This window comes from Thermobia domestica, chromosome 9 (genome assembly GCF_964235325.1).
Source record: "Thermobia domestica chromosome 9, izTheDome1.hap1.1, whole genome shotgun sequence".
NCBI classification, from domain to species: domain Eukaryota; kingdom Metazoa; phylum Arthropoda; class Insecta; order Zygentoma; family Lepismatidae; genus Thermobia; species Thermobia domestica.
Window position 1 is genome coordinate 39,512,775 of NC_137462.1, and position 27,900 is coordinate 39,540,674.

A 27,900-nucleotide genomic window follows, 5' to 3' on the forward strand; every position below is an offset into this window, starting at 1 on the left:
CCAGTAGATATTGCAACAAGTTATTTATTGAAATTAAGTAATGATAAAGCAACCCTTGATTTATGCTGTGACGGAAGAAGAAATGCTGAATTAACATTTATATATATTATCCCAGGAGTGCAGTAAATGCATGTTTTAGTTTGAATTTTACAGTGTACTAGCAGAAAACCCGTTCTTCACACGGGGAAAATACATTTCAATTTGGACATAAAGGGCTGAATTTGGATTTAAACGGCATCGGAAGTGTCACTGTTCACCTCACTGACCCCGAAAACTACGGATTCGACACCGATAGCGGGACATCGGAAGTGTAACTGTTCCTCTCAGCAACCACAAAAACTGGATTCGACAGTAATATTGATCGTTTTAGATAATTTTTAAATATCTCCCCTTACCCTTCTCTTAACCCCTTCAGTGTGGGTGGCAAGTTAACTCGTGTCTTCAAAACGCACCTGCTGTGCGGATGGTGTATAGGGCCTATATACGCTTTCATTTTGCTTTGTCTATTTTGTATTGCATATGGCGAATATAGCCTACTTGCCCATAGTATGAGTAATGTTATTCCCGACAATATTTAGCGAGTTTGCGCTCACCTAGAAACCCCAAGAGACCACACAGAAAAATTGGGCTTGATCTGTTGAGGCATTCCCAAATTTTGTGTAACCTAACCATATGATGATGATGATGATAATCATAAATACGACAATGACAAGCTATAGTAGCTAATTAGAAGCAACAAAGATCATAATGCCGAAAATTTCATTGTGATTGCTTGAGAGGTTCAAAAGTTATTAAAAGGTAACAAATTCCAAAGTTCTAAAAAAAAAAAAAAAAAAAAAATACACTTTTTACAGCGGTTCGCATCTGAAAATTACGCACTGAAGGGGTTAAGATGCACCATCAATGTGAAATTATAAAAAGCTATCCCAGACCTGAACCTCATCTATGTGGCAAATTTGATGGAGATCGGTCGAGTGGTTCTAAGAGTTATTAAGTCACAAAGATAGTCAGTTTCATTTTTATTTATATAGAAGGTAGATAGTCCCAAGAACATAGTAAACACATGTTTTAGTTTGAATTGAACTTTACAATGTATTACTAGCATTTAACTAAAAAGAAAAGTCTACAATTAATAAAGCTTATTGAACAGAACTAACTGATATGTGGGATTCTAAATAATCATGCGTAGTTTTCGGGAAAATCGAGAAAAAGAGTTTTGTTTTTTGGTGACTCTATACCAGTGTTTTTCAAACTTTTTCAATCATGGAACCCTTTCACGTCAAAAATAAAATGGCGGAACCCACAAAAATAGTATTAAATTATTCGACAATTTATTCTTTTGACGATAATACTAAGTGACTCATCTAAATTCTAACCCACTTCTAGACGGGATAGAGACTTCCGTTTTTATATTCGCTTCCTTAGTATTGGTATGCACATCGAAAAAACTCAAAAAAGTTGAAATTTCCTACTGGAAAAAAGGAGGGAAAGCCCTCCCAAAATATTTTTAGATTTATTTTTCGAATTTCAAAACGTTTTCGTTACGGTTCGAAAGAAGTGTCGAGAAAACGTATATTTTTTAAAAAATATTCCGGAAAAAATTCCAAAAACAAATTCCAAAGGACCCAAAATTCAAACCAACTTTTAGATGAGATCGCGACTTGTGAATTTTTTATTTTCTTCCTTGAGGTCGGTTTATATGGAACCCCTAGGAACTCTTTGCGGAACCCTTTGGTTCCGCGGAACACACTTTGAGAAATGCTGACCTATACGATCATCACGCTACCTAGCATTAGGATGAACCTGATTCTGAAATACTCTCTGATCAGGCCTGTTGTTATGTCAGTAGCAAGTCTAACAGCACAGCACAAGCAACAAAATTGGTTCTGGGTATATTATGCACTGAACATTGTTGTTACTTGTTTCAACAATATTATATTACTATTTATGTGTTCGCGTAGCACATGTAGTTTTACATTTTGCGCCTTTATAAACACACAGAGGATTTGTATCAATACGTACGTGATGAGAACCTGAACCCTTTAATTTCAATCTATTATTTTCTCATTGTTGTGGCGAAGCTATTGAATATTCACTTATCACATTATAAGGAACGCTGCCTGACAGTTTTCAGTTTTATTTGCACGGCATAACTCATTTTCGACAAAAATGTCACATAGCCGTTCTTCGAGGCGCAGCGACGATATACTGCTACTACTACTAATAATAATCATAAGTACATTGTCAGAAATCTAGGTAAAAGAGATCTATTCTCTTTACATTCTTTTTTCCAATTGTGTTTGGACAACCTTGCGGAGAAGTCGTGGCTGGTCTTTTTCGATATAAACTGTCGTTAACTTCACGAACGTATTTTTAAATACGGGAGATAACATTACACGTTAATCAAGCTCTTAATACAACTTTAAAAACGACTCTGCACAGGGCCCGTTATAACTCAATTACCACTTGGGGTCCGATTTCCTATGGCCCAAAAAACTTTAAAAATACAATATACCTTCATTTATGCGCTGACAATAGCAAAATATGAACTGCGTAAAATATGACAGGATAACCTACAAATAACTAAATATTTAACAAAAATTCCTAAGAATAGCAATTTATTAAGAAGCTCACAAAGTTATTCTGTCCTGACACATCTATCACAGCACACTGCTGACCGCATCAAGAGAAAAGATCCCAAATGTATTTCTGAGTAATGAATTTAATATGCCGAAAATATGACCAAAAATATGTTTTTATATAACGTGGGATTCAAATATGACCTAAATGTAAAATAACGTTAACGAATAAAATTTAAAAAAAAAAAAATTACGTATTCACAAGTGTCAGAAATATGTTTAGCTTTAATTAGACATGTAAACAGAGGGCATGACATTAAATATAGGATGTAATAGAAATCCGTGCCTTCCTTATTACTAATTCCCGAATATTCTGAGTGCGACTCTTTCGCCAACTGTGATAATCATTACGCAAATCTATAGAATACGACGGTTGTCTATATTCATTCCGGACAGCCACACTAAGTGGGACAAGCACGATTGAATTTTGCATTAGAACATTCAGTTCTTGTCTCTCTCTCAAAGCACGTAATCCATAAGCAACTGGTCAGAATACAAATGATTAATTTTAATTTAATAATTCTGTTCTTCTTGCAGGGAGATCGAGACTACATTGGATTTGCCACCCTCCCGGAGCAGGTCCATCGAAAGTCTGTGAAAAGGGGCTTCGATTTTACTCTGATGGTCGTAGGAGAGTCGGGCCTTGGGAAGTCAACGCTAGTCAACAGTTTGTTTCTCAGCGACCTTTATAGGGACCGACGCATTCCCGATGTCAGCGGTAAGTTAAAAAAAAATGCCAATGTCATAATTGGTCGTTTAAACTTAAGAGTCTTCATCCCGGCAAAATTAAAATACCGCAAATTTTACAGTAATTATGTGGTATCGTCAAATATATAAAAGATAATTGAAATATGGAACAAGAGCGCCCTAGACAATATTATTTTGGGTGAGGTACCGTTATCACAAGTCACCTAGTGGCTTTATGTTTTCAGCTGTTTAGAAACGCGAAAATAAATGCCGATTTCAAAATGGCTCGAAATCGAAAGCAGATAAGTGAGTCGTGATAACGGTTTCTCATCTAAAATGATATTGTCTAGGGCGCTCTTGTTCCACATTTCGATTATCTTTTATCTATTTGAAGATATCACATAATTAATGTAAAATTAGTGGTGTTTTAATTTCGCCGGGATGAAGACTCTTAATCTTGTATTTAAAGTCTTCTCGATAAGAATATTGACCTTTTTTTGACGATGTCTATTATTACCGATCACACATTTTGTTTTAAACACCTTTAAAACTTTATAGAAATGTTAAACAACTGAATGTTTTTTAACGAATGATGATGAAGTTGATGCGTACTTTTTGGAGGAAGTGATAAATTCATATACCATCATGTTCACAGTTACTAACCATTATATATTACTATCAGTAGTGTTACTGAGGAGACGAGATTTGGGGCTATCTCGACTCGAAAAGGGGTCGTGAAATTACTATCTCGTCTCAAAAAGCATATCTGTTTTAATTAGAAGAGCTCTGTCTCAACATGTATTTCGCCACGAAAATTCAGTCTCGTATCTTGGGCAATACTAACTCATAACTATTATTCACAGTTACTTACATCAACCACATCCTAGGACAATGTGACAATCTGTGCGTAATGCTATCCTGAAAGATTATACAACCTTGCTTAAGCGATTTACAATGCTGGTTGTAGAAAAACAAGGGGCACAATGAATAATAAACGGAAAATATATCACTAGTTAGTGTTTCACACTATTTCCTAATAGTAAACAGTGACGCTATTAGGTACCTCTGTCTTCTTGCCTGACACCGATAGATGCCGCTTGCGAGGCTGCAATTTTTTTTATTATTTAAAAAGTATTAGACGATTTAATATTTAGATTTGAGCGTTAATGATTCTGTATTTCTGTAGTAAAATATTGTTACGATTTAGTCGCAACTTACAACTGAATTGTGTTAATTTAATTAATTTCAAAATGGACAGTGATGATAATGAATATGAACTTGCTTCCAATGACGTTAGATCCACCATTTTGCATCATTTTCGATTATTATTATTATTATTATTATTATTATTATTATTATTATTATTATTATTATTACATTCAATGTGTTATGATGCAAAATAACTATTAATAACATTACTCAATGGTGTGGGTGACTGGGATCTTCTTCTGCATCTCAAGATATGAAATCTCAGTTGAGATTATAAAGAAAAAACTTGTTTTCAAGTGGCCTTTGTGGTGAACAAACACCGTGTGGGTGGATTTCCTTAGGGTTATCTTGTTTCCTCCTACTTTCTTCATTCCTAGTTTTGTTCGTTATAACTGTCTCTCTTAGCCTTGAAACAAAGTCATCGGCACAAAATAACAAATAGATAAATAATAATAAATAGCTTGCCTTGCTCTTCATTTGTAGGACAAGGGCCGCAACCATACTTTAGACTTGAGCATTAATGTTTGTGTTTGTGTGGCACATCTCAGTCTAATAATTAGACCGTTGGACTCATTGACGTTTGGCCCTGGGTTCGATTCCCGGCCGGTGCTTCCCAGTTCTCGGCTTCCATCCAGTATCGAGAGTCAAACTTGGGAGTCACTTATATAAAAGACGTGACGGGCACTTGGTCTAGAAAGCTCCTGACACGCTTGTTAAGAGTCTTCATCCCGCCGAAATTAAAATACCGCTAATGTTACAGTAATTATGTGATATCTTCAAATAGATAAAAGATAATTGAAATATGGAACAAGAGCACCCTAGATAATATTATTTTGCGTAGCTTTCCGTTTTCAGCCGTTTAGAAACGCGAAAATAAATGCCAATTTTCAAAATGGCTCGAAATCGAAAGCAGATAAGTTAGTCGTGATAACGGTTTCTCATGTAAAATAATATTGTCTAGGGCGCTCTTGTTCCACATTTCGATTATCTTTTATCTATTTGAAGATATCACATAATTACTGTAAAATTAGCGGTGTTTTAATTTCGCCGGAATGAAGACTCTTAAGAGACAGAATGACGCAACGAGCAGGCCACGTATTAGTCGCTAGGCGGGACGTAGTTCAACTGGTCTCTAACAGATGGCATTGGAGCGGTTCAGTCCTACAAAAGGCTATCACGCCAGTTGGTTATGTTTTTATTAATGTTTGTGTAACTACATTATTGGCAAACTTAAAAAAAAAGTTACATGTAAATAATTAGATTCTTTAATCAGTGATGATTTTAGGAATTCCCCCGGGGCATATCTCGGACCGTGCTCAACATGGGTTATCTGTATATTCGAACGAAGTACTATTTTACCATCCGTGTATTGAAAGTTTCTTCCGGTAAAAATCCTCAAATCATCACTGCTTTTAATTAAGCACCATTTTAACTTATAGCGTATATCAGGCCCGAGTCTCAGTCCCAAAAAGTCAGTTATTTATAAGAATATTAAATACGGTAGAATATTAATAAGAATATTAAAAGTATTCCTAACTTGGCAGTTTGAGAGGTTTGACAAAAAGACAAAAGCAGTTTGACTTATGATTATTCCTATAGTGCTGCCAAAATGTCTTGAGCCGGCAAAAATGTGATCTAAAGCTCACCCGCTACACACCCACGCGTTGAGCCAATAAGGGTTCTGCTGTTGTTAAGCGAGAGAGCTGTAGCGAAAGGGAGTGGAATTCCTTCAACCGATAGCAGCGATTGGAATGGAAGATTAGGTATCAAGTCAATGCGGTATATTTATAGTCAGTGTTCGAAGTGGAAGAAAAGCATAGGCGGTATGATTTATTACGATTTTGACTCGACATACCGGCTATCTAAATGTTGAAATGCAGTGAGGGTATGTTGTCTAAACGATTGCATTTCTTTTCCATAATGACTGAAAACTATGGGAGAGCTTCTCTGTAGTAAGGGGGGGTTGTGGTTTGATCCCCGCCACAACTTTCTGAAAAAAATATCTCTTTATATTGTATGACATGAAAATACTCTAAAACCGAATGATGATATTAACAATTTCCTGCGGAAAAATTTCGGATCCCCCACTCGACTGTGGGGTATTGCAAACCCCCGAAAGACGGCCACCCATAATAGACAACCTCTAAATCCACTTATACTCAAAACAGACATTTATATGCATTAAGGCAAGAGGACACACACATATACATAATTAAGAAACAATTCAATATGGCACATCAAAATATGAACTAGGTGAACTTCTTTGAAGACACCTCATTTTAAAAACAAAAAGTAGGAAAAACGTAACAAAAAAAGTCGGTGTTGTCGACTTAGAAATTATTTCCACATAAGAAATAAAATATTTTTACGTGCAAAGCTGTTCGTCAATAACTGTGTATAAAAATGGACTTATTAAAGATATTTAGTATCTACTTTCCAGTGATGGTATGTTTGCATCATTGAAAAACCAGAGACGGTATGCCTTAATCACTGAAAAACCAGAGGTGCTATGGCATACCACCGCATACCGTCTCACTTCGACCACTGTTCCTAGTACATTAAAAACAAGTGTTGTGTGAGCTCGAAATGACTCCTATTTAACTGTATTAAGTTTCACACCGATATAAATATTTTATATTGTATTTTTTAACTGGCGAAGTTTGTATTATATGAGTTACTATAATATAATTTGTGGTTGCTTTTGCAGAGCGCATCGAAAAGACTACCTCAATCGAAAAGAAAACAATGGAGATTGAAGAGCGAGGCGTCAGGCTAAGGTTAACAGTTGTAGATACTCCAGGTAAAGTGATCATTACTTAATTCTTACGTCATTTTATTTTTATAGGTTATTACTGGCAAAAATATGCCCCTTCTAATTAGTGAAGACAGTCACTTACCCAAAGTGGTATGTGGGATTAGAACTAATGTCTTCGAAATCCTTTAGTTTACACAGAAGAAAGTTGGTATTTCAGGCCTCTCTGACTGGCATTTCTTTTAAAAAAGGACAATAATCCCCGATCTTTTTCTTTAGACGTGTCCTTGAATACGGAGCCCAATTTTTTTTAAGAAGCCAAGCTAACCACGCAAGCTCGCAGTCAGGGAGAATCCTTGGGGACAAGGACTTTTTCTTGTTCTTGTAAATTATGCAAAATAATAATCAAAAATATTGTTTACTATCTGTTAAAACTTCATATTGTACTCCCACACTAGAGTTTACTGTTGGCTACTGGCCTATTGAAAAAGTTATAGTATACAACGGCGTTTATCAAACTTAGTTTAAGTGGGGACTAGTTTTGTTAGCGACCAAACGGGCATACGACCAATTGTGATCTGCGATCCATATTTTCAGAAACGCTACTATATAAAATGAACCAAAGTATATGATATTAATTAATGATAACACAACAATCTAATAGCTTGTTAAGTAAATTAATAGAGATTTAAATTATAACATTATTCGAAACGTTGTTAAGTTTAATTCTTTTGTCATTTGCTTCCTCTTACGAAATGTTTAAAATAAGTAATTAACTTATTCATTTATGATAGAACTTGGTCAGGCTAATTTACATTAGGGCCGCGGTGGCTCAGTGGTAGAGCGTTCACTTTGGTGCTTGGGGTCCCGGGTTCGATCCCAGTCCCCGCCAAGTGAACTTTGTGGTGGACAAACACCGTGTGCGTGAGTTTCCTTGGGGTTCTCCCGTTTACTCACACTTTTTTCATTCCACCATTTCATTCATTACTCATCATCACCGTCTTCTTTAGCCTAACCGGCATAACCGTGGGACGTAAAACTCAAAGATTTCATTTCATTTGCTAATTTACATTAATTTTTGCCTGCAGCACTTGAATAGCATGGAGGACATGTTGTCTCAGTGGCAGACGGGGAATATTTGAGGTCAAATTTGTATACGCCTAAAGATTGCTGATCTAAACTCCTAGACAGTGAATTGGAATTAACAGATTCGTTTGCTGTAAAGTCAGATCAAAAATCTACTTAATACCGTCGCTAATAAAGAGAGTTTTCTTCCTTTGTTAGGGCTGGCATTAAGTTGATTTTTGAATTAATTGGTTCGAGAAGCAGTCATGCGACTTCCGACCGATTGTTTTATCAGTGACCGAATTCTTATCAATGTCAGATAAGACAGTCTTATCAGTGACTTCGACTGCATTCGTTTACAATGAACATAGAGAGCTAAACTTGCCATTTCTCAAATTTGTTTGCTTCTGTCCGAAGAGAGTTTCTGAAAGAAAAAAGAAAGTTCTTCAGATACTCTTTCACTCTAGTCAGCTTTAGAAATAGCGCTAATATTGAAATGAAATTATTTCTGTTAGATTCCTTTAGACTAAGAAAAACATTTCCATTTAATCTGTTACCATAAAGCAATTTTTAAGGATTTTTTTTTTAAATTATTGTGTACCAAAATCACAGTGGCGGATCCAGGGGGGCGATTGCCCCTCAGAAGGGGAAACTTTCTTATTTTATATATATATATATATATAAATAAAACCCATCCCGGAGTTTGATGCTGTTAAAAGTAGCTCTGAGTAGCAGTATGACAACTCCCCCTTCCCAGAATTCGGTCCTGGATCCGCCCCTGCAAAATCATATTTTGAGTTTAAAGTGTTACGATTTGCATACAGTGGGTCCAAATCAGCATTGTAAGTTTATATATATAAAATAACTTTAAAAAAAAAAGAGAGAAGAGAAAAGTAGGTTGGTAATTTTTAAAATAAGTTTCCATGAGAAAAATCAGTTTTCGAGACCGTCTGTAAAATTAACTTCTAAAATGCTAAGTTCTTGGTTAAATTGAAACTTTTTGCGAGTTTTCCTGAAATTGCAAAATAATTTTAAAGTGTTCAAGTTCTGTATACAAGTATACTTTGTTTAAGATCGAATAACAATCACTAAAACAAAGACAGTGCGCATTTATATTTTATAAAACATTATTATTATTATTATATGCTCGTCTTAAGCAATACTTGTAACTATGAAAATTTCGCTCTTATTCAACAACTCCCTAAATGTCCATAGAATAAGCGAGGAAGAAGCTAAAAAGAGAAAACTTAAATCTCCTGAATGTTGCATTAACCGATAATGTAAATTTCTGGTTTCATTTTATCCCTCTTTTCTGTTTGAAACAAACTTATTCTCATTAGCTTAAAAGCAAGTTGCTAGATTTATTATTTTTCCTGTTTCAGGTTTTGGTGATGCAATTAACGCTGATGAAAGTTGGCGTGCGTGCTGTAACTACATCGATGAACAATTCCGTCAGTATTTCCAGGATGAAAGTGGATTGAATAGGAAAAACATTCAGGACAACAGAGTCCACTGCTGTCTCTACTTTGTTCCTCCGTATGGTCACGGGTAAGGACTTTAGTGTATTTGCATTGGTTGTCATGCGTATTCTAGAGAGCGTGTCAAACCAATAATTTTATATATAGTTTTATACATCATATTCGAAGTAACTTGCATTATTCACTTAGGATCTCGACGACTCAACGATTTCAATTCCAGGTCATTTTAGCTTGTGTTCGACTTTATGCCCGAGGGGTTTCTCGAGATTTCCTCCCACTTTCCACCAACTTTGCATAATCATTCAATTATGTTTATCATTGTTTTCTTTTAGTTTAAAAGACATAATCACAGGATGTTAACGTTATGGATTACGTGTGTCTTCTTTGTTTATCTAGCACATTGATTTCTAGGAAATGTCTCGTCGGTGTGAACCCAGCTTCAGTTCCCGGCAGGAGCTTATGTATTTCGGACCACACGTTAAGCTGTAGATTCACATCTTGCTGCTGAAGGGAACACTAAACTCAAATAAATTTACATGAGAAATTATTATATTTCCCTTAACTCACAATGCTTCAACTTTGACCTCAAAATTTGCAATTTTAATTTAACTCAATTTCTCGATAGCATAGAATGATGAAATTTTGCGCAGCGACGCAAGTCGGTTCAATACAATGATCATTGTTTTATATATTTTATCTTGTTACAAAGTTATTAATATTGCTCTCTACTAACTATATCCTATTGGGTAATGCCACCAAAACTACTCTGGGGTTGGGATGTATAATATAACATGCATTAATCTTCGTAAATCACGTCTCAGAATGTGAAAGTACGATAGATTTCAAGTACAGAATCAATACGGAAATATCTTTAACAAAATGAAAAAAGAAAAAAAAAATTTGAAAAACATGCATTCCTTTAAAAAAGTAAAATAAATTGTACTAAAAAGTAAAATAAATAAAATAATTGGTACTAGAAAGTAAAAAAAGAATGTGTTTTTAAGAAAATTGCTTTATGAAAATTTATTTATGTATTGCTTTCTAGTAATATATAAATAATTTTTAAAAGTAATTTTCTTATATATATATATATATATATATATATATATATATATATATATATATATATGTGTGTGTGTGTGTGTGTGTGTGTTTTATTTATCTTTAGAACGGTTTATTAAAAATTCTTTTTAAGGAAAGCTTATTTTTAAAAATATTTTTAAATTTAATTTTATTTTTGTTTTTCTTTTCAAATGAACTGAAATTATAATTGTTTATTTTCACTGACTTCTTCTTCAACTTTAGATAAAAGTCCTTTGCTTCGTGAAAATTAAATTTTGTTTTATATAATTTTAAGTTTTTAAGAATCACATTTAATTTATGTAATAATTATAAAATTTACTCCTGTATATATTGCAAATTTGTTTTTAATAAAGCAAGAGACATTTCATTAGACATGAAGTAAAATAACATAATTAAATTTCCAATTTATTTCAAAGAAAAGAGAGTAATATTTCCCGATATGAATCCATGGGTTGAAAGACAAATCCGGTGGTATCCAACATCGTTAAAGTAAAGATTGTTTTTTGTTATTAGTAGACGCTGCTATTCCGTTAACAGTCGTTTCTTCATGATAGAATCGATGTGGCTACAAGCGTTCAAGATTTAGCAATCTGCGTCTATAGTTTAAAAACTTCCGGCGCTTTCATGTAGTTCCTAAATGTTGTTATAAAGCGAAAGTAGAGAGTAACTTGTAAACTTATAACCAGGAGAAAACGATTTTGTACTATTATTTACACTATAACCTTATTATAATCCAAAATTATTATACTTCCTTATAGTTTCGATTATATTTATTTTATAATGTTAACTTATTATCCAGCTCATTGTATCAAGTTTTCATACCACTACAATCTTTTTTTCTTAATCCCTGAAGAGTATTTAGGAAAATAACCAACATCGTAAGTTTTGCCTTCAATACTAAGTGACTTGTCGCAAAATTGCACTACATTCCTTAGAAGACTTTTCCTGTTACTCTTGCCCCATTTTCCTTTCACCATCACTGCTATCACATCTCTTAGACTATGATTTATTCTGAAACAAAGATCTAATTAGTTTCTTTTCACTTCTCAGTGACTCCTAATATTATTCTTTTCTCTCCAGCAATTCCTAAAAAGAATTTCATTAATTTTTCACTTGATAACATTTAACTTTTCCGTTCTTCTTGTTCTTTTCCATTTTTGTTAAACACTATCCTCGTTTCTACTCCATCAGTGCACTACTCCACACGAACATTTGAAAAGTTATTCTTGTAGCTCTCACATTTGTATTCGTGCATTTATTTCCTATATATATATTTCAGATCTTCATTTATATTACCTAATCATACACTCTATATTACTATTCATACACTCTATTTTTATCTTCAAATTTTGAGGCTGCCACTATTGATTTTGTTTAAACCTTGATTGTTTTAATCTTTTTAGTATTTATGTCACTTTTGACCCCCTCCTCCTTTTTTACACATTTTCTCACACATTAATTTTTGGTTCAGATTCCACAATAGAAACAAATTAGCCATATAGCGAATAAATTTAACTCTTCAACTTCTTGCTGAAATACAATCTTCCCTAGGGAAATATTAGTTAATTCTAATTATAGTTACAATGAATTTATTTTTATAAGGCATGTGGGTGTTTATGTAATCATCATCATAGGTTTTTTGCCATTATTGGCTGGCCATTTGCCTTAAATGAGAAGCTTCCATGCTCCACGGTCTTCCGCTAACCTCTTCGCCTTCACATACGATTTTCCTGTTTCGATATTGTTCATTAATTGTAGTCTTCTTCGTCCCCTCCCTCTCTTTCCTGCCACCATACGCTCTACCACGTTCCTCATGATACAGTTCCTTCATAACTAATGTCCCAACCAGTTTCTCTTTTTAATAATATCTTAAATTGTTCATTTCTCCCCCACTATTTCTAATACACTTTCATTCGTTTTCCGCTCGACTCAGCTAATTCTTCTTCATACTCACATTTTGAAAGCTTTCAGTCGTTTTTCATCATATTTGCTGTTCATGTATTTATTACTTTTTTATTAATTATATATGTGCATTCATTTCTTTTTATTATGGTTGTATATAAGTACATTTATTTCTTTGGCATTTATTTTTATTATGGCTATTCATACATTTATTTATTTCCTTTATGGCTGTAATGCATTTATTGTTTTGTTAGGACTATGTATTAATTTATTTCTTTTCTGGTGTGGGTATACATATATTTATTTCGTTTTGTTTTGCTTCTGTTTTCTAGTCTTCGACAAATGGATCTCGAGTTCCTGCGACGATTACATAAGAAAGTGAACATCGTTCCCGTCATCGCAAAAGCAGACACTCTCACGGCAGCTGAGATTAAAAAGCTGAAAGAGAGAGTGATGGCGGATATCGAGGATCATAAAATACAGGTAAATGTGACCATTATTTCAGGTGGTTATTATTTAAAGCAATGGTTCTCTCATGGTTTTTTTTTGTTTTGAAATTACAGTAGAACCCCTCTAATCCACCACCTTTGGAACTGGAGGTATGGTTGGAACGCAAAAAAGGTCGGATTATCAGAAAATACAGAAAAATACGGATTTACAGTAAAGTAAACAATTTCTGAACTCAAAAAACGACTGTACTGTTCTCTATAGTAAAAACAAACGAACAGTAAGCGCTAAAAACTGCACAGTACAGTACAGAAAACACGCATAACGAAAGAAACTATCGGAAGAAAGATGACGGAATCTTAAAGCGGACAAGCGGTAACCAAATAAATCACAAAGCCGCGACAGCAGTAAACGACAATGAGCCTCGTGAGTCACGGACGAGTCGGGACAAGTTCGGCTCGAGCACGGTCGGATCAACCTGAGTGACTGGACCAACCGAGGGCGGACTAGAGGTGTTCTACTGTACTGTTTTCAGGATTGTTTTGTTGGTAAGGTATCACAAGCGCACAATACATTTTACTGTTGGAGTTGAAGGGAAATCACGTCGATTACACAACATTAGATTCAATGTAATAAAAAAAATTCATCAATCAATGACAAAAGTGTACTGGAAACTAAATAATAATATTAATTTTTCATGTTTCATATTACACTATTTACTTATAAAGTAGTGAGATCTTCTTTCACTTGACTTTTTTCAACTTGATATGAATTTAATAAAATTTTATTGACGCCTCACAGCTTTTCGACCAATTGTATTAGATAAAGTTAGAAAGAAAAGTACTTTAAAAAACCTATGCCACTTAAAACATTTTGAACAATTCATTTTATATTTTTAATTGGTTGATTTTGATTTTAACGTCTCTTTGAGCACCGAGGTTATACAAGACATGCAGTCTACAATTTAACATGGGATCTGAACCACACAAAGTCACTTTATGACTCGAACTCAGATCTCTCACCCGAAGTGCCAGAATCATATAGCCAAACTCCCTTTATATACTTTATAGTTTTTTTTTTTTTGGATTAATTCCAAGGATGGCAGCTAAAACAAAGAACTCCCTAAATTAACCTTCAGAATTATACGAGGTGCAATCGAAAAGTTCCCGGAATGCTGTTTTAGTTTTGATATGTGTGATGCAATCACAAAGAATCTTGTACAGTGCGGTCCTTAGGTTGCCTAATTATGAACTTGACAAGTATGAACAGGTCATAACAAGTCATAACAGGCAGTGTACGAGTAGTGTAGCTGAACGGAAAAATGTGTAGTGATCAGCCTGCAATAATTTCACAGATCGAGTAACGCGCATACTTCAAGATAATGTGCAAATTTGAGAAAATCTGATTCAGAGAGTTTGATAGACTTAAAAACAGTTTAGCACCATCGGATGTTTGGCTCTTTCCAAAGCTAAAAGTGGGCCTTTTCCTTTTCGCCAACGTAGAAATCAAAACTAACGCGACGGCTAAAGTTCGGAAGATACGAAAAGAGGAATTTTCTCGGTGTTTCCACCAATCGCAGAAGCAGTGAAACAAATGAAGACCTGAAATGCTAAATGATCTAAGTACCAAAACTAGAAAATATTGTTTTGTCGCTTATATGAGATCTACGTCCCCATGCCAATGCCCTGCTATGAGATCTAAGTGTCAATACGGCTCTAAATATTTGTAATAACTGCTAACAGAATGGGCTGTCTGCATTAAACTTTTTCATATTGTGAAAATAGTAATGTTTTTCTTAGTTTCCTCGAACCTAGTTTTTGGCACTCAGATCATTTAGCATTTCAGGTCTTTAATTGTGTGAAGGTGACAACTTTGAAGGCGGTAAATGTGTACTTATATTGTGGTAATAAAGAGCCACAACAGAATTCCGGTAAAAAGTGTAACACCCTTTTTCAAGCCAGCCACCCTGAATGAGGTTTTTTCCTGGGTTTTCCTCATTCACACCAGGCAAATGCCGGGGTGGTACCTAACTTATAGGTCCCAGGCCGCTTCCTTCCTTCCCCAATCCTTTCTTCCTTCCCTTTCCCTGGTTTGTATGCTCGCCGAGGGACGTCATCCCTCAAATCGTGAAGGGCTAAATGGCCTTAGATGCCGAAAGCCCAGAAATCTAAATCCTAAATCATCCTAGAATTCCGGGAACTTTTTGAGTACTCCTCGTATATTGTAGCATCGTTTCTTCCCCATACGGTGACTATTGCGTACTTTTCAGAAATACGTCTTTAAAGCGTATGATATAATCTTCTTGCAACTATGTCAGTCATCAACACGTAAAAAGTCGAAGTCACCAACTACTCCTTACGTATATCATAGTTTTCTTAAGTACTAGGGAGCTGTGCAATAAAGATTCCGATAAGCTTAGATCCTGAAGTATTGTGCGAAATGTGAGAAATTGAATCGTTATAAAGAATTCTTAAAGTAACCTTCCCACTTAGATTCTTCGAGATGACCAGATTTGATAAATTGATATCTGGATGTTGATTTAATTTGACTTGATATAGTAGTACTTAGACCCCTAATATTTTTGGTGTAATACAATAATAAAGTATTCCTGCTTACATGTATCTAAAATATTTCTAATGATAGAACATTACAAATGGCTTTTAATGCATTTTAAACTAGACTACAAGAATAGATCTTATTAGCATGTTAATTTTTATATACAGTAGGTCCTTTACATATTTTGTCACTTTTCGTTTCACTATTCCACTAAATTTATTTATTATTTATAGTAAGAAACTTCAATATGAAAGGATTCCCTGACGCTTTCAATACGGCTCAGAGAGATACCGAGATATGACGTCACGCCAAAATGTTTGTTTCTGTTACCGTGACGTAAGCAGCTCTTTTTTGCATTGTTTGAAGCGTTGTATCTCAGTAACTAAGAAATATTTTTCTAAGATTTTTGGTATGTGGTATATTGAAGACTAGTTCCACCAATACTTAGATTCTTTAAAATCGAGAGGGTCAGGTTTGATAAATTCAAATTGATTTGACATAAATGAGTCATTACTAATTTCGATGGTTTTTGTGAGTATGATATATATTTGATTAGTGTTTGTATTTCGATAGATTTACCAATTTCCTGAGTGTGACAGTGATGAAGACGAAGACTTCAAGCAACAGGACAGGGAGCTGAAGGCATGCGTTCCTTTTGCAGTTGTCGGAAGCAACACCATCATTGAAGTCAACGGGAAGAAGGTCAGAGGGCGACAGTATCCCTGGGGAGTTGTAGAAGGTAAGGAAATCATACACCTAGTCATCATCATCGGGATTCTGTTATAGCCAGTGGTGCTATTCAGCCGGTTCGCATCGGTTCACTAGAACCGGTTGTTAAAATATTTTAAGTTCAAAGAACCATTTGTTATATCCAGACATAAAAGTAAATTTTGCCTATTTATACCCAGGAATAAGTAAATTTTAGCCTATTTTTGTTTTTAGCAATTCTTACAGCTACAGGGTTAAACATATGATCTCTCAGAACAAGGCATAAGCGCTTATTCCTTAATCTCAAATGCTCAGATATCAAGAATGAGAACTAGGATCACATGAGTCTAGTGGTGAGGGTTATTTATATTTGGAATGCATATATACCATTATCAACAATTGTCAATCCATTGCTGGATTAAGGTCTTACCAATATTTTTGACAAGTATGTATCTTGGATAATTCGTTCCCAAGATATTCGCAGTGGTACCTGATTTCGTCACACCACCTTGTATTAGGATGTTGTGTAGATCTCTACTTGTCACTTGTGGAATCCAGTAAAAAAAAAAAAAAAAAAAAAATTAACACTTGTCTACCCTGTATGGTTTATTTCCTAAGAGAGTTATACACGTATCTATCTATTTACCTGTTCATCTACTATATATCTTATATATATATATATATATATTTATCTCTCTCTCTCTCTCTCTCTCTCTCTCTCTCTATATATATATATATATATATATATATATATATATATATATATATATATATATATATATATATATATATATATATATATACACTGAATCGATTGTTAAAAAAATTAGAATGACACCACTGGTCATAACTGGCAGGTCAATTGCCATAAACTAAGAGGCTTCCATGCAGCATAGTTCTCAGGTAACCGCTGTCTTTTGATGACAAGACAGACTAAAGTCCCATCTACAGCTCACAGATGACGAGAAGAACCCTAAAACAGGGGTAGCAGGGAAAGGTCAACGACACGGTCAAGTCCATTTTCGGTTTTTCAGGTGTGGTCTATACTTAGATGTCGTCTGCTACTCCGGGTAGTTATCTGTGTGCTATTCCGTGGTGTCATTTGAAACCCCCGTGCAAAAAGTGGGCGAGCCCATAGCTACGTCACACTACTTCTGCTAGGGTTCTTCTCGTTATGTGTGAGCTGTAGTTGGTAATACTATTCACTCCTCGTGCATTAAAAGTTTCCCCGAGCGAAATATTCTGAAGTCACCACTGAGTGTTAGATGAAATATAATGATGACGCTAGTGCTTCTGTTTAGGCGACTACTTAGCACTCATGATTTTGATCGTGATGGTTGCGGGTTCCATTCTCTGCAGGAAGCACAATATTTCCTTTATTGATCAAGCATAGCAAAGCATTTGAAGAGCTACCTACCCTCTTTCACAGATCTGTATAGGCAACTAGAAATAATGTGGATGGTATCCAAAATGCTAACATTACCCAACTAATAAGTCGTCCGATCTGCCAAAGCTCTTCATAGGCTCTAGCATAAGAGAATTGAGTTTGTAAACAATAAACCTGTGGCTTATTAAGTCACAAAGTGCTGTGGGTGGCCTGGAAACCTTAGGGTATATTCATAGGTCGCTTGCCGCAGCTGAGAAGCTTCCATGCTCTACAGTCTTCGGCTAACCTCTTCGTCTTCACGTATGATCTTTCTGTTTTGATATCGTCCATAAATTGTAGTCTTCTTCGCTCCCTCCCTCTCTTTCCTGCCGCCATATTCTCTAGCACTCCCTCGTGATTCAGTTCCTTCTTAGCCAATGTCCCAGTAAGTTTCTCTTCCTCTTCTCAGTAATATCTAAAAATTATTCTTTTTTTCCCCACCATTTCTAATACCCTCTTATTTATTTTCCGCTCGATCCAGCTAATTCTCTCAATTTTTCTCCACACCCACATTTCGAAAGCTTCCAGTCGTGTTTCATTATTTTTGCATAATATGTAGGATTGCCAGATTTTGTAAACGAAAAACCGGGACACCAATCTCAGGCTATACAAGGTGATTCACGAAATCCGTAGCAGGGCCTTAACTCATTTTCTAATGCACAGAAATGTTTGAAACAAAAAATTTTATTACCAAAGTGCACATGCCAAATTCACATGATGATGCTTCTGACATCAAGGGTGTCTCAAGAATACCTCTACGGAGGCCAAGTTAAAAATTGTAAATCTAAACAGGGATTTATTTTGCTCCCATTGGAACAATTTCTAAATTTTGAACAACTTGGAGAGGAAACATAGTCATCTCTTACTGTATGGGTTTGTTGATTTTTTTCAATCTGAAGAACGAAAACCGGGATAAACAGGCGTCCCGAAAGCCTTTTTCGGGACGGTTAATTCTTTCATTGAAAACCGGGACTGTCCTGGAAAGCCGGGACGTCTGGCAACCCTAGTAATGTGCATGTTTCTGCCCCACACAGTACAATACTCCACAAAGCATTTTATGAGTCTCTTTTCTCAACTCTTTACTCAAGGTCCTACAGAAAGTATTTTCTTCCTCCTAAATGCTTTTTTCGCCATTCTTTTTCTTGCTTTTATTTCACCTTCACACTTCATATCATTATTAATAAACTACTCATGTATTCAAAACTAGACACTTGTTCTATTTTCTCCCCACCTACTTCTATATTTTACACTGGCCGCTTCGTTCCAATCACCATGACCTTAATTCAAGTATATTTTCTCAATTGTCTCACTTTAATGAGCTGAGTCCGAAAATTCAATTCTTTCAACAGGAATTGAACCAGAAATGAAATCTAACAGAAGATGGATTGTTTCCCGAATATTTTCATTTCCATGTTGACTTTACCGAAGGAAATTGAATATGATTTGTTTGCTTATTTATTAAAGTTTAACCTCCCTTTTCACCACTGAGGCTGTACGAGACATGGACGTACAGTTTAAAATGGATTCCCAACTCCGTAATGCTTCAAAGTTTAATGCTTTCCTGTCTGGAATCAAACCTCGAACCATGTGCATCCAAGGCGCGCGCGCTAGCCACTTGACCAGCAGGGAATAGTCCAAGAATGCAACCTGGACTTCCTGATCCCTGACATTAATACTTGGGACCTCGATAACTCGAGGGAAATAGATAAAAATTCGAGTTACCAAGTTCTTTGGGAAATCAAGATTCGAGTTATCAAGTTCTTTGGGAAATCAAGATTGGAGTTATCAAGTTCTTTGGGAAATCAAGATTTGAGTTATCAAGGTGACCACAACAAAAAATCGAGATACCGAGGTTCCACATTTCTACTTAAAAGTGACTATACAGTAAAACCTCCATAATTCGAAGTTTTATTCGTTCCACCTCTATAACTTGAAGTTGTAACAGTTCCTTAAATTAAATAAGATAACTAGTAAAAATAAAATACTAGACATGAATAAAATACAGTTACAGTACACATTAGCAACAATGACAGTTGCGTAAAAGCATAGAGCTATAGCTTCGAAATGAAATGAAATGAAATTTTGGAGTTTTACGTCCCACGATTATGCCGGTTAGGCTAAAGGAGACGGTGATGAAGAGAGATGAACGAAATGGCGGAATGAAGAAAGTGGGAGGAAACGGGAGGACCCCGAGAAAACCCACGCACACGGTGTTTGTCCACCACAAAGTTCACTTGGCGGGAGCAGGGTTTGAACCGGAGATCCCTAGCACCAGAGGTGAAAGCTCAACCACTGAGCAACCGCGGCCCCCCAGCTATAGCTTCGAGTTTTTGAACCCACATCAAGAGAAGTTCGACTTATAGAGGTAAACCTCTATTCACAGAGATTCACAGACATGAAAGTTCGAGTTACAGAGGCTTTCAAGTATGATCATGAAGCCCTTAAAATTCAACTTACCGAGTTTTTTTTTTTTTAATTCGACTTACAGAGTTATTTTGACAATGGTTCATATAAAGAGTTCGAGGGAATGTAAAGAAAAGAAAAGAAAATAAAAAATAGAGTTATCGAGGTCTAATTGTATATTGAAACCCTTTAACGCGTCATTTTCCCGATCATACAGTTTTTTTTTTTTTTAATTTGGAGTGGTTTCGGAGTAGGAGATAGAATTTATTAAAAAGAAAAAAAAAACATTAATGTAAATAATATGGGGTCTATGGGATATTCTATCGTGTTTGCATATAAGGTCTATGCAAAGTTGCGCGTTGACATCTGCAAAGTTCACTAAAACCAGATAGAACCAATAAAACGCGACGAATTGTCAGCGTACTTGAACTTTTGCACTCAGTACACTTCTGTCTAACACAGAACAAGTCAACAGTTCCAAACCTGTCCACCTAAACAAGCAAAGAAAGCTAAAAAATAACAATATGGCGTAACTCCGCGAGGAACAAGTAAGACAAAGACTCTAATGCTGGCTTACTATGACCTCTAGCATTAAATTCAGAACTTCATTAGTGAAAGGGTATCTTAGCTGATATGCAAAGCTGCTTTTCTATGTCCGAACTAGAAACTGCATGGTGCAATACAATTTCAAAGTAAACTTTGCATATGTGCACAGCTCCGCGCTAACGGTTTAATATTGAAGTTCGATGAATTTCCTTTCCTACTCTCTTATGACTTTAAATTGAAAGTTGGTTTTTGTATTGTTATCAATTTCCTGTGCTGTGTCATGTCATTCCAATGCTGTTGCTCATTCTTTAGTTTGTCTTCTTGACTTGTAAAATGTTAGCGAAGAGATAAGATATTGAGAAATGCTTGCTTGCATCATTCCAACATCACCTTATACACACTTCAACTAAAGTACCTTTTGAATGAAAACAGATGTTTCTCATCCTTTAAACATTGTTTATTAATAAATGTCTGGTGATAATTGCGTCAAGATGAACGATTAAAATAACAGTTCGTCGCGTCTGAAGTTATTCTAGTGCGCCGTGTTTTAGATACTTATTGAGAGTAGATCAAAATTTCAACCTTGAAATGATCAGTAATATTTAAACGTCATTATAGAGGTGTGTGTGTATTTCTATTTTGGTACTGATTAGAAGTAATAGTGTCTACTATGTCATTATGTAGCGTCTAAGTTATCCTAGTAACAAACTCTCTGAAAGTTTTTTTTTTTTTTAATTTACTTAATGGTTCCACCCCTTCGGTTACGACCTTTGGTGATACTATTATTGTATAAAGTACTACTAGAAGTGCACGACTTCATACGGAAAGAATGTTTATGCAATATATATATATATATATATATATATATATATATATATATATATATATATATATATATATGGTGCCTTCCATTTCAACTCAGGCAAAAAAATATAAAATTGTACCATCACCATCTCAGATATTGTTGAAACTTTTTTGATAGCAACTAGACATGTTTTTAAGAGACCCATATTTTTTTGTTTTGTCGAAAAAAATTTTCCCGCCAAGTAATGGGCCATCAAAGATGGGGAGTACAATTTATGAATTGTAGAAGACATGGAAAATGGTCAACTTCGGAGCTTCACCATTCGGCTATGGAGACAGGTAGATTTATAATTCTTGTTGTGGTATGTACATAGGGATATAAATAAACTATATTTTATTATAGTTTGGTTTGCACATGCGTATCATTTTGTACATAAATTAACAAATGAACGTCATTTATCTGAAAAGTCGAAGTTTGCGAATTTTTTTCGAGCACTTCCGGTTCGAATTTTAAAATTCTGTTTTCACGGTTGGTAAGACCTAGCTACCCGCTTTCCGAAACAATTTTTGTATCGCTTCTGTGTGCAACCGTTTTGTCGCAAAAAATTCGAGAAATTGTAAAATTTTCAAAAATCGCCATTTTTGGGCGCCATTTTCTCGAAAACACCATCTTTTAAAATTCTGAAATTTTGTCAGATGGTTCAACTTTACATGAATAATAAACACACCAAATATCATTCTCGACCAATGCTTCATGAATTAACTGCAGCCTTTTAAAGTTAGCGAAGTTTTATTAACTTTGATGTCACAGTTAGCAACACTGGGAACAATAAAAGTGCAATGATTTGATGATGTTTGTGGTTCACATTCATTAAATGAAGAATAGAAGGTTTTCTTGACTGTTTTTTTCATTATTTTGATCAAGAAGGTTCTCTGAAATAGTAAAATGAGCCTCTCCCTACTCCTTCGTTTTCTTAAACCGAAATAATCTGAGGTGGAAATTACAATTACGAAACTCACAAATTTCAAGTTCACTTACTTAAAATGGTCTTCGGAAACAAAATTTCACTGATTTTTTTTTAATTTTTTACATGGGCCAATCATTTGCTTGGTTGGTGTCTTCTTCGCTAATAGCATGTAACCGTGCATGTGCTCCAATAAGTGTTGGCTCACTCACAACTCGTCCAGGAGTGGATCTAGGGGGAAGAAACTTTTTTATTTTATACATAAATAAAACCGATCTTAGAATTTGGAGCTCTTAAAAGTAGTTCTAAGTAGCAGTATTACCCCTTCCCCCTTACAGAAGTCCGTCCTGGATCCGCCCCTGCGTAGCACATTGTCGATAGTCACAAATGCTGAAGGTCCATGTGGAAGCATAAACAGCACTTCAACTTCACGTAATTCATGATTTATTCATAATATTTCTGCTACGCACCACTGATTATCATACATATATGTATATAACAAAAGTTCCTTTTTGCAGATTTCTTAAATCTACACTTTGAATTGCAGAAGTTCGATTTTGGGGGAAGCATGAAGTTAATTCATGGTGACCCGTTACTGCCATAAAAACTTCGCCATTTTCCGAAAGCCAAAGATGACTTCGTTGAATACCAGTTACCGGTCGCATACTTTCCCTTTTTTCTTCCGGTAGTCGTCGAATTCAGTTCCAGGCAACAAAACGAGAGTAATACCCGGAGTTTGTACTTGCACTATACTCACGAATTCTTCTACGGTTTTAGTGGGGGTGCGGTGGCTCAGTGTTAGAGCGTTCACCTCCGGTGCTTGGGGTCCCTGGTTCGATCCCAGATCGCGCCGTGTGGGCTTTGTGGTGGACAAACACCGTGCTCGTGGGTTTTCTCGGGGTTATCCCGTTTCCTCCCACTTTCTGCATTCCACCATTTTATTCATTTCTCATAATCACCGTCTCCTTTAGCGTAACCGGCATAATCGTGGGACGTAAAACTTAAAGATTTCATTTCATTTTTTTCTTCTGTGGTTTTAATACTGTGTATCTGTATTTGCCTAAGTTTATGCCGCGTTGCCACATTCTTTACGCCCTCCCCCCCCCCCTCAATACCGTCGCAGACACCCTTGCATGGCCGGTTTCATTGCAAACCACTGCTTTATCGGACCTGTCTGCATCTGGAACATCTGAAAGCTATTTTTAAAGTGGGATGCAGCACCATCAGAAATCACTGACACGATTTGGGAAATTGTAGACAGTTATTTTCTCGTATTCAAACCTTTTTCTATAAAATATATTTTCGCTTTTCTTCGAGTATTTTTAGAATCTTGTCTATGGCTATGAGTACATAAGCCGAATCATGTGTTTTATCGTCGTTTATTACATCAAAACTGTCAGTTGTTTCATATTCCGGTGATAACTCTGAATTTCACTTTGCAGAATAACAGTCCAGTTTTCAGCGAAGTCCATATGATGTAAAATAGAATTTGTATCTTGAAATTTTATACGGTGATTTTCGGTAGCAATTAATTCTCTTTGATTTTCTTGATGTAGTCATGAATTACAATTCTTACAGTTAAACCAGCAATGTACGATACGAAAACAGAAAGTGGCACAGTTTTTTAACGAGATTATTGTTTTCCCATATGGCATACGTAACACTTTCATTTTCATCAGGATCAATAATTAAAGACTCCACACTTATTCCTTCCACTCCAGGACATTCACCACATTCTTGAAGAAGACAGTTGTCATTTTCTACGGATCATACTACTAAAGGAAATAGGTCACTCATGACAGCTTCAATACAGGCTGCACCTTTGATTTGTAGCAACGCAGTAGCAGCTAACTTAAAATTTGCACAATACACACACACACACACACACACACACACACACACACATACTTCCCTCGCAGGTTGCGGACTGACCCACTTTAGTCGAACACTGTAAAATTCCGAGTGACCCATTCTTATGTTGGGATTGTTCTGTTTAAAAAGTCAGTAAATTTCTTTGGAACGCGTAAGAAAACGTTTCGATTTTTTTAAACTTTTTGCCCTTTTTCAATCACTGTAATGACATCGCACTTAATTGTGACTTTGTCTGGAGCATTCCAAATCATCACTGAGGTAATACTTCAGACTTTTTGAAGATCATCAGAATTTATTGGATGGCCGTTTCAAGTAAAGTTAAAATTTGTGTGTTTCGTAATCATAATTTCCACCTCAAATTATTTCGGTTTAAGAAAACGGAGGAGTAGGGGGAGGTTCATTTTACTATTTCAGAGAGCCTTCTTGATCAAAATAATGAAAAAAAAACAGTCAAGAAAACCTTCTATTCTTCATTTAATGAATGTGAACCACAAACATCATCAAATCATTGCACTTTTATTGTTCCCAGTGTTGCTAACTGTGACATCAAAGTTAATAAAACTTCGCTAAGTTTAAAAGGCTGCAGTTAATTCATGAAGCATTGGTTGAGAATGATATTTGGTGTGTTTATTATTCATGTAAAATTGAACCATCTGACAAAATTTCAGAATTTTAAAAGATGGTGTTTTCGAGAAAATGGCGCCCAAAAATGGCGATTTTTGAAAATTTTACAATTTCTCGAATTGTTTGCGACAAAACGGTTGCACACAGAAGCGATACAAAAATTGTTTCGGAAAGCGGGTAGCTAGGTCTTACCAACCGTGAAAACAGAATTTTAAAATTCGAACCGGAAGTGCTCGAAAAAAATTCGCAAACTTCGACTTTTCAGATAAATTGACGTTCATTTGTTAATTTATGTACAAAATGATACGCATGTGCAAACCAAACTATAATAAAATATAGTTTATTTATATCCCTATGTACATACCACAACAAGAATTATAACTCTACCTGTCTCCATAGCCGAATGGTGAAGCTCCGAAGTTGACCATTTTCCATGTCTTCTACAATTCATAAATTGTACTCTCGGTCTTTGATGGCCCATTACTTGGCGGGAAAATTTTTTTCGACAAAACAAAAAAATATGGGTCTCTTAAAAACATGTCTAGTTGCTATAAAAAAAGTTTCAACAATATCTGAGGTGGTGATGGTACATGCTCTGCCTGAATTGAAATGGAAGGCACCATATATATATATATATATATATATATATATATATATATATATATATATATATATATATATATATATATATATATATATATATATATATATATATATATGTATGTATGTATATATATAAAGTACAGGGTGATTCAAAAAAACGGGAAATTTTGAAATTAAATAATTTCATGAAAATATTTTTTTAAAAGTTATCTCATTTAATAGTAAAAATAATGCTATTTTAGAATACATATAGCACAATGTATTTTTAAAGATGACATTTTGCAGGTGAGCTCCTCTATGCAAACATTCCTTCAGCCTCTTCCTTATATTGTTCGTGGTTTGACGTAACATCTCAACTGGAATTTCGGCAATTACTTCCCAGATGTTGGCTTTCAATTCGAACTTTGCAATTGTAAAGATGATGAGTGACGACGGATTGACCGATGTGCACTTCTTATGACAGCATCTCGAACAGTTTGGGTATTGTCTGGTGTACGAAGGGTTCGCACACGGTCTGGAGGTTTCTTTTTCATTGCCGAACCATTTTGCTCGAAATTACGTATCCATGTTTTAATTGCATGTGCTGATGGAACACGGTTATGGTGTCCTAAATTAGAATGACGGTGAAATCTCTGCGTGGCCCCTCCACAGTCATTGTTCTTGTAAAACTCGTTGATCGCGAAAGCACGTTGCGCACCACTCCAAGCATTCATGATAACTAAATAACAAGGTGTCGTTGACAGGCTGGCGTATGTTTGTTATTCAATGTTACCAAACGCTCATTGTTGCCAACCCAACTTTCAAAATTACCCACTTCTTTGAATCACCCTGTATATAGCGATGAACAATGCTTTCGATTTTGTCTCTCTCATGCCAGCTGCCATGCTTGCTCTTGTCAGGGATGAATATGGTTAATCTAAATCTGAATCTGGAACTCCGGAAAAGCGATTGAATCTTCTACCTAACACACTATGGTTCATTATTTATATAAAGTATTTTTGCATAATTTGGAGCCCTTAATGCCCCATCGAATCGAATTTAAAAAAAAAAAAAACGGCTTCGTAAGCTATTGGATATATCTATATACAAAATTTGGCTTCTGTAGGTGATTCATTTTTTCGAGAAAATCTGATGACAAATGCACACGCACACACACACACAAACGAACATGATATCTTTGGTGCACAGTCATCTTGTCACCTTTTGGTTGTTTGCACTTTGTGATAGATTTTTAACTAGAAAAAACCTTATCTTTCATTTGGTATTCTGAACAAATGTCTGAGTGCAATGCGAAATGTTCCTTTCAGCGTATTTCATAAAATTTTGTCGGTTTTAAGGCTTTATAACGACTTGATTTGAAGATTACTTATATTTGGCTTATCTGAAAAAAAAATGATAAGCTTTTATGACTGTGCAGCAATGATATATTATGATACAATTTTTATGCACGTTTTAGTGTTAACAGTTTTAATGATTTCAAATGTGTTTTCAGTTAGAATCAGTCAGTTAGTTTCAAATGTGTTAGAAGGGGGTCAAAGGGGGTGTCCTAGGTGACATCATGCGGACCTCAACTACCCCTAGACTGTATTATAATATGTAGGTTAAGAAATATAAAATTATTCGGTGTACAAAAAATAACTGTTCCCCCAAAAATGTCTCTTCCCCTTTACTTGTCCCCCCCCAACATTAAAACTGGCATCGTCACTGTGTTTTACGCTGAACTTTCCCAAAAACTCCAATGCCACATTTTGCGACGTGGTACTCCGTCCTATGAGAATCTCTGGTACTGACTAGGATATGTCTACTAGCGGAAATATTTGTTTTAAAAACAAAAACTTTATTTCACATTTTTTTGGGGGGAGGAGAAGAATAGACAATATATTTCAACTAGACTTCGACTAGTTAGGGATTTCGCCCCCAGACCCTTCATTTGCTCGGCCTATGGTCTCGCACTTCTTATTCCCCTAATATAACTCTAATATTAAAGGATTTTTTATATATAGCCATCTTATTACAACAATTATTGTCATTCCAACCCGTTTTGCTTTCCACTTTTTTCTTCCCCTTGTAGGGAACATATAAAAAATGCTAAAACATATCTTTAATTATTTCAAATGAAAAATCTAAATAC

General features: G+C 35.3%; 1 protein-coding gene across 3 annotated transcripts in view; it reads left to right on the forward strand.

Moving 5' to 3' along the window:
• The window catches only part of Septin4 (septin 4), a 90,909-nt gene that overhangs the window by 49,598 nt on the left and 13,411 nt on the right, over positions 1–27,900 (forward strand). For all 3 annotated transcript variants that reach the window (XM_081770961.1, XM_081770962.1, XM_081770963.1), the window contains exons 2-6: positions 3,177–3,357; positions 7,243–7,335; positions 9,735–9,900; positions 13,148–13,298; positions 16,392–16,557. In XM_081770961.1, coding sequence (XP_081627087.1) covers positions 3,177–3,357; positions 7,243–7,335; positions 9,735–9,900; positions 13,148–13,298; positions 16,392–16,557 — 757 coding nt within the window. The remainder of the gene's footprint in view (positions 1–3,176; positions 3,358–7,242; positions 7,336–9,734; positions 9,901–13,147; positions 13,299–16,391; positions 16,558–27,900) is intronic.